Genomic DNA, 8,509 nt, shown 5'->3' on the forward strand with positions numbered 1-8,509 from the left:
TTCTGACATGCTATCATGGCCGTAACTAGCTATGAGGACGGGGAGGTCCGGACCTCCCCTGATATTTCAGAGAAATGTTTTTATTTTATTTTATTTTTTTATTTTATTTTTTATAAAACAATCTGCATGGAAAAGCATGAAAAACACGGGATCGCTTTTATTTTGAAACGAAAGGCAGGTCAGGCAGGAAGTCATCTGACGCCGCGTCCGCGGTAACTTGATTCCGAGAGAGCAGCAGCATGGTGGTGAGTGATGACTGTCTGTCTGCCTGGCGAGATAATTGAAGGTGAGCGAGCTGCGAGACAGTGAGCGAGTGAACGACAGACAGTGAGTGACACTGACAGATTTTTTAGCAACAACCAAGAAAGTAAGTGTGTAGTCTGTCTCTTAAGTAATGTTACCTGTGTGACACGTTGGGATGCTACTGGCTAATCATGCATGATGCCAATTGCCAAGCTCCCGAAGTCAGGTATGCAGGTGGCTATATGCATGGTTTCAGTTTCATGACCCAATAAGTAACAAAAAGAGGTGGTGTAAAGTTAAAAACAACATAATATATTTTATTTTATTTTTCAATCGTTCCTATCAGGAATAAATAAATGTCCCTCTGTATGTTTTTTTTATTATCGATGATGACTTTGTGTGTTGTGTACGGCTTGGGTTGTGTACCTGTGTTTGTAGGTGTCATTTTGATATGAATTTGGCTAAAACAGTTTGTGTTTGTTAGTTACAATTATGTTGACAGGAGAGCTGAGCAGGTGGTGACATGAAAGAGAATATACTGAATAATGACATCACAACAGTATAATCCTAATGTTGATTTTAAATGATATATTACTCTAAATATGGCTAAAAAAGGGGGGGGAAAAACTCAAATTTCGCCTCCCCTTGCTGGACCTCCCCTATTTCGGAACCCTGGTTACGGCCCTGCATGCTATCTGCGATTTGACCAAAAGGGGGTGCCGCAGATTCAAAAAAAGGGCGTGGCCTAACACAATAATGGCCGTAATGCCACACCCGTTGGTTCAATGATCGTGAAACTTGGCAGATATATCGAGGGATATATTTGGACCATGTACCAGAACCACTGCCACTGAACCCCTGTGGCCGCTTGTGGATATATTTATTATTATTATTGTGTTAAAGAGGTTGAGTTTGACCTGATCTCATAGTTGTTGAGCTGCCTCATGGCGGCCTTGGCCTCCTGCTTGGTGGTGAAGGTGACGAAGGCGTAACCTCTGTTGTTCCCGTTAAAATCCATCATCATCCTTACCTCATAGACCTTACCGAACTGGAGAGAGAGAGGGAGAGTGAGAGGGAGATGGAGGGATAGAAAGAGAGAGAGAGAGGACAGAGAGAGAGGGGGATGAACAACACATACTAATATAGACTATTAGGTAATCTACCGTATTTTAATCTGATCTAGTCTGATCTAATTTCATCTAGTCTCTAACATAGCCTATAGTCTAATATAATAATCATAATCTAGTGTAATATCATCTGATTTAAAGGGACAATTCTCCCCAAAGTCAAAAGTACATATTTTTAATTTATTTTTTATTTTTTTATCCAATTTTTATCCCCCATTAGTGCTCATTTTAATTTATTTATCCTGGTTGCTGCTCCACCCTCTGCCGATCTGGGGAGAGCCGAAACTGGCTCCATGCTTCCTCCGAGACATGGGCAGTAGCCAGCCGCTTCTTTTCACCTGACAGGGGAAGCTTCACCGGTAGGACATTGCACGTGGGAGGATCACGCTATTCCAACGAGTTCTCCTCCCTCCGAACAGGCGCCTCGAATGACCAGAGGAGGCACCACTTCAGCGACCAGGATATTGCATGTTTTGCTGTGGGGTTCCTATATGAAGGAAACCCCCAGGGGGCACGGGGAGAACATGCAAACTCCACACAGAAAGGCCCTTTTGACGACCCCACCCGGGCGGCGGGCACTTCGAGGACATGCGGACGGGCATGCACTCCTTCAGCGCTCACAGCATCCCAGGTGGGAATCGAACCAAGGACCTTCTAGCTGTGAGGCGACAGCGCTTACCACTGCACCACCGTGCCTCCATATTCTTCCTCTTTATTGTAGTGCTATTTATCCATCTAGATCATTTGGTATGAGCTGTCGCATTTCAGAGATATCGGTCATAGAGATGTCTGCCTTCTCCCCAATACAATGGACCTGGATGGCACTTGGCTTGTGGTGCGCGAAGCGCCCAAAAACATAACACACTTCCTTCTGCGTGGTTGGTGGGTGTAGTTTGGTTGAGAGAAAATAGTTCCTATACTGCTCACCACAAGGTCTGTGGATTATCTTGAGTAACGGCGTCATGATTTCTGGAAAGAGACATTGCTGACATCTCTACGGCCGATATCTCCAAAACCTTGCAGCACACCAAAATGATCTAGATGGATAAATAGCACTACAAGAAAGAGGAAAAATATGTATTGATTTTGGGGTGAACTGGCCCTTTAATCTGAAGTAGTCTATATGTCTCTTACCTTATCACACAGAGGGACCAACTCATCTTTAAACAGGTCTCTGGTCTTACCTTCTCACACAGTGGGACCTGCTCGTCTTCAAACAGGTCTCTGGTCTTACCTATTCACACAGTGGGACCAGCTCGTCTTCAAACAGGTCTCTGGTCTTACCTATTCAGACAGTGGGAACAGCTTGTCTTCAAACAGGTCTCTGGTCTTACCCTCTCACACAAAGGGACCAGCTCATCTTTAAACAGGTCTCTGGTCTTACCTTCTCACACAGAGGGACCAGCTCATCTTCAAACAGGTCTCTGGTCTTACCTTCTCGCACAGTCGGACCAGCTCATCTTCAAACATGTTTCTTGTCTCCCTTCTCACACAGTGGGTCCAGCTCGTCTTCAAACAGGTCTCTGTTCTTACCTTCTCACACAGAGGGACCAGCTCATTTTCAAACAGGTATCTGTTCTTACCTTCTCGCACAGTGGGACCAGCTCGTCTTCAAAAAGGTCTCTGTTCTTACCTTCTCGCACAGTGGGACCAGCTCGTCTTCAAACAGGTCTCTGTTCATACCTTCTCACACAGCGGGACCAGCTTATATTCAAACAGGTCTCTGGTCTTACCTTCTCACACAGAGGGACCAGCTAGTCTTCAAATAGGTCTCTGTTCTTACCTTCTCGCAGTGGGACCAGCTCGTCTTCAAACAAGTCCCTGGTCTTACCTTCTCACACAGTGGGACCAGATATATTTCAAACAGGTCTCTGGTCTTACCTTCTCACACAGAGGGACCAGCTCATCTTCAAACAGGTCTCGGGTCTTACCTTCTCACACAGTGGGACCAGCTCATCTTCAAACAGGTCTCTGGGCAGTTTCCCCACAAAGATCTCGCTGCCTCTCTCTGGAGGGGGGGCGTCCCAGCCAGGGGGCGGGCCGCCGTACCGCCGCTGCCCATTCTCCTGACACAGTCAGCAATACCAACCAATCAGATCAATGATTTGACTGGGCCCTAGCCTGGTAACCAGCCCCAATGAATCCTTCATAAGGGTCTGGACGCAAACCTATCCACCACTGATTCGGTGATGTATTTGTCAGCCCCAACTGATTGTTTGCTGTCTGTTGTCAATCATTGAACTCTTTGACAAAACACAGTAGCAAAGCAGGACAACTTTGATGATTCTTCACAAAAATAATTTAAATTGATAAGAACTGAAGGCTAATAGGTTGTTCCACTCAGTGGTTCCACTACAACAGGGGTGCCCAACCAGTCGATCGTGGTCTACTGGTCGACCGCGGACTGACCCCAGGTCGATCGCGTCAAAAATCGATTATTAATAACAAAAAACAAAAAAAACATATATACTGTATATACCGTATATATATTTTTTAATAATCAAATAAAAATATAATGGAAGTACATGCAGTTGTTTATTTTATTAATTTTTATTAAATGTCTCCAACCCTTGGACCTGTTCTAATCTGTCTATAGCTGTGTTTCCATTACAGTTTTTCGCAAAAGAATTGCGATATTTCTACAACTTCGACAATGTACAATTGCGACTTGTAGGCGTTTCCATTGAAGTTGCGTTTGAGTGATTCCCCGTTGCAGCAGCTGCCACAGTGATTACGCACGGGGATCTTCTGCCCCATATCCCGTCCCCTGCATGCTCAAATCCAACCAATGGTCAATGCAAATCCCAACATGAAGTTACAATGCATATAAACGAGCCTGATTATCAATTCAAAAGAAAATGAGTCGCAAAATGTTGCTGGCTGCGTGAATGCAGTCAGCGCGACAGGCAGAGGAAAAAAGGTAGCCTAATAGCCTACAACTGGTCCGATTTAGAGATGGAGGGGGGAAAAGGCTGATTTGGTTCTATAATTGCACCTGAAACGTGTGCAATGTATTAGCCTACTCACAGTCACTGTATTCACTTCAGACAGCACCACCGCACCAGTGTGTGCTTTTCATCCTCTCATCTCGCCGCTGTGCCAAATGCGCGCACACAGGCAGCCTGCTGTCACCATGGACCGATTTCTGCCATTAAACATTATCTAATTTGCCCGGCTACGCTTTTGCATAACACTCGTCTTTCTGCTAGGTAGCGTTGCTTCAAAGTTTTCCACTTGCTGCAGAGGTTTTGACACGGCTATCGAACCTTACTTACCAAACTTATTTTCCGCTCCTTTTCCAAGGGATAATATGGGTCACATGACGTGCAAATGCGAAAAATGTGTTTCCATTACACTTTTGCGATAAACTTCTATATCGACACGTCTGAAAAACCACCTCATGAGAGCGAAAAAACTTTTTGCGATATTTGGGAGGTTTTTCGAAATTCACGTGTTTCCATTACCCACTTTCTATTGCGATATATAGATTTTGCGCATTTCTGAGAGTAATGGAAACACGACTCATGTCATCTCCTTAGAACCTGGTGACTGGAGTTGGTGCCTCTGCCAGTCGTGGCCTCCTCAGCAGAACCAAGACATATTTTAAACATTTGATAAATTTGTATTTTACCTTTTCTGTTTGGTTTTTAGCTTTGTGTGGCTACCAACTGGTCCAGTCTTAGAACCTTTAGCTTTTAACTAATTATTCCACTGGTATAGTGTGACAAATACTCTTCGTCTGCTACATGGGTACCTACACCGGCAACCATTAACGTTTAGCTGCAAGCTACAAGCAGCTCAACAACCGGCCAATGGATTTCAAAGCTGATGGGCTTACTGGAAAGATCGTGACAAGTGTTGCAGCGCTCTGTGATGCATCATTGGTAACATTAGATGAGGTCCCGCTGCCTACATCAATCATTCAATCAGGCATCGCAGACAGTATCTGTCCTGAATAACCGCTAGTGGATGGGCTTGCGTCCAGACCCATATATGAAGTGCTGACTGATTCATATGGAGCTTGAATACCAGGCTAACTTAACCCATAACTGCCAGGTAATTTAAAAACGTTTCTGTATTTTTGTCATTTGTACATGAATGAAATCAGTCCGCAACTTAAGCCAAATCAACTCTCAATAACTGTCAAACTAAATGAATTTGTGCAAAACTTAAATAAATCTGTTTTTCTGTGACGTTAATACATAGACTTAATACGTCCATGAACCTGATCACCTCACTGTGATTGATTCCATCTTGATCAATCACACACACACACACACACACACACACACACACACACACACACACACACACATACACACACACACACACACACACACACACACACACACACACACACACACACACACACACACAGACAGACACACACACACACACACACACACACACACACACACACGATAGAAAGGTATTCTGAACAGAACAGGTCTTAAATATCATGGCCCTGCCCCTAGTAGAATAGCCATGTGAGTCAGTAACCAGCGTAAAATTATTCCTAAAATACTTTGGCCCATTACCTTGCAGGATTTTGTATGTGAGCCTCAATTTCAACTGCCTTACTCTGTCAGCCACTTTAATTTCTTAAAGGGATACGTCAACATTTTGGGAGTTTAGGCCATTTGTCATATTGTCTATATCAGGGATTCCCTTAAGAAGGCCCACTTTGAAATCTGAAAATCTTCCATAGCCCACCCAACCCTTTAATCACAACTCTGATCAACACACAAGACTAAGATGATGTATTTCCCTATCTTTTTTTTATATTATATATTTTTTATTTCATTAACAGCATGTGAACTTGGGCATAAGGGAAATTAATAATCCATCCACTTACAAAAACATTTTGGCAAAATACCCAAAAGATGATTGCCAACATTTTCTCCCCCCTTACTGAATTATTTGCATGCATAACACATTTGTTGAGACAAAATGTGATGAGCAACAACAATACATCAATCCACAAGCTATTAATGCTAGGCTGTGAAAAATGCTACCTTATCTGTAAAGGGGAGACTCATGGGTGCCCATTTAGCCAATTTCCATTCAGATAAATTGAGCTGAGAGGTCAAGGGACCCCTTTGAAATAGTTTTCCCTTGCCACAGTTTAATCTATGTTTGGAGAATTATTTACCCCCCTTCCCGACAAGCTAGCATATTATGCTTGGTCCCAATGGATGCCTTAGGTCTTCTAGTTGCTTCTGATAACAGGATATCCAATGTAGCTTTAAAAATGACCCTGCTACAGCCATTTGATAGCCCACGAAAATCGTGAGTGTTGGCAGACCACTCGCGGCTCACCTGCAGTACCTCCACAGCCCACTAGTGGGCCGCGGCCCACAGTTTGGGAATCACTGGTCTATATCAAAACTAAAAAGAGTAGCCTAACCGAACTAACAAGAGTATAACCAAAGTTACTTCCTCATCTGCCATGAGGTGCATGCGCTGTGTGCAGTGCGCATGCGCTGTAGCCTACTGATGACTGTAGGCTACTCTTGTTAGTTCGGTAACTCTTTGTTTAGTTCTCGGTGTGTGGATTTACTACAAAAATGATGTTTCACCTAACTATGAATTATTATTTCATCGCGTGGTGAGTACACAAGTCACCCCATGTACATGTGAGTGTTTGTGTTGATGTTGCAATGTGTATTTTGGGCGACTGAATGGCTACTGGTCACTAGCATTGTAGTGCTAGCTAAGTAGCAACGATGGCTGTACCGCTCTTTGTAGGACACGCAGATTGAAAATAAAACCATGTACATTCTAGTTTTGATAGACAATATGACTAATGGCCTAAACTCACAAAATGCTGGCATATCCCTTTAAATTCAGAAGGACCAACATATGTCTGAATGTTTGAAGTTCAGTTTTTCTTCCCTTGGGGCTGCTGCTGTACCATGTAGTACAGGCGTAGTCAAAGTGAGGGCGACTTAAGACACTCGTACCTGTAGCAGTTGGTAGCCAGTGCGTTGAATTAGTGCCCGCAGCGCCACCTCCTTCTGCGTCCCCGTCAGCCCGTCCCCGCTCGCTTTCTGATTGGATTCCATTGGGTGTGATTGACAGCGATATGTGAATCAGGGAAATTAGGGGAGCTCACTGGAAAACAACAACAACGAACATCAGTGAAGATGAGAAGAAAACAAATCAAGACTTCCGGTAGCATGCTGTGATACGTGCGGCTGCTCCTCTCCTGGTTTTAATTTTAATTTAAAGCCTGTTTGATGGACTGATTGGACTCTTACGACTAATTATCCAGCAACTCATCCTTTTTCTATAAAGACAGTCAATTTGTACACATTCTGTAACGGAATCCTGAGGGCGGCTGTGGATACCGATATCCGACTGTCCGACCTGGAGCGAAACCAACACACAATGGAAGATGAAAAAAAAAAATTGAGACAGAAGGTCAACCAACTTGAAAATCAAAGCCAAAGGTTCAACATACACATCCTTCCAGACGGTGCCAAGGCTGGTAACCATACTACTTTTACAACTAAACTTCTGTATGATTTGTTTGGGGAAGAGGCCATTGGTCCGCACCACTCCTTAGTACCATCGCACCGGTCCGGTCAGGAAGGATACTCGATGCATGATCGCAAGGTGATTGATTGATGTGAGATAGAAATGATAGTGAGCTGTCGAGGATGACACCCAGACTCTAGAACCTCACTCAATCACAGCATACAACACAGGCCTTCAACACATTTTCACTCCCAACCCAGGTTGCTGACCGATCTGCATATGACGAGTTGGGAGTGAGAATGCGCTGGGGCTAAATCCAAAATCAAGGGGCACTCGGAAATGGGGGGGCGGGGGTCAAAATAAGAGATGTGATTGGTCAACTCTGAACCCCGGTGACTGCTGCTCTGTCTGTTGTCAAGCAGCAGGTCATGGTCTGCTGGCTAATCATTGACTTCACACACACACACACACACACACACACACACACACACGCAAAGGGGCCATAGCTAGTGATAGGAAGGTTGTAGAGCACGGGGTACGCACACTTTTTTGCCTTGCGAGCTTAAGGTGACCAGCTCAAGATGATCACTACCCCCCCCCCCCCCCCCCCCCCCCCAAAAAAAAGAAAGAAAAGAAACGCCTCCTCTGGTCGGTCGGGC

The 8,509-nt window shown here is 44.4% G+C and overlaps 1 protein-coding gene across 2 annotated transcripts in view; it reads right to left on the reverse strand.

Moving 5' to 3' along the window:
• Window positions 1–7,435, reverse strand: part of a1cf (apobec1 complementation factor) — a gene marked incomplete at both ends in the record, with an annotated part of 30,620 nt that extends 23,185 nt beyond the window's left edge. For both annotated transcript variants that reach the window (XM_083635442.1, XM_083635441.1), the window contains 3 exons: window positions 1,161–1,291; window positions 3,302–3,436; window positions 7,334–7,435. In XM_083635442.1, coding sequence (XP_083491568.1) covers window positions 1,161–1,291; window positions 3,302–3,436; window positions 7,334–7,435 — 368 coding nt within the window. The remainder of the gene's footprint in view (window positions 1–1,160; window positions 1,292–3,301; window positions 3,437–7,333) is intronic.
• Window positions 7,436–8,509: the final 1,074 nt, after the last annotated feature.

Source organism: Poromitra crassiceps (assembly GCF_964638095.1).
Source record: "Poromitra crassiceps genome assembly, chromosome: 4".
Lineage (NCBI taxonomy): Eukaryota > Metazoa > Chordata > Actinopteri > Beryciformes > Melamphaidae > Poromitra > Poromitra crassiceps.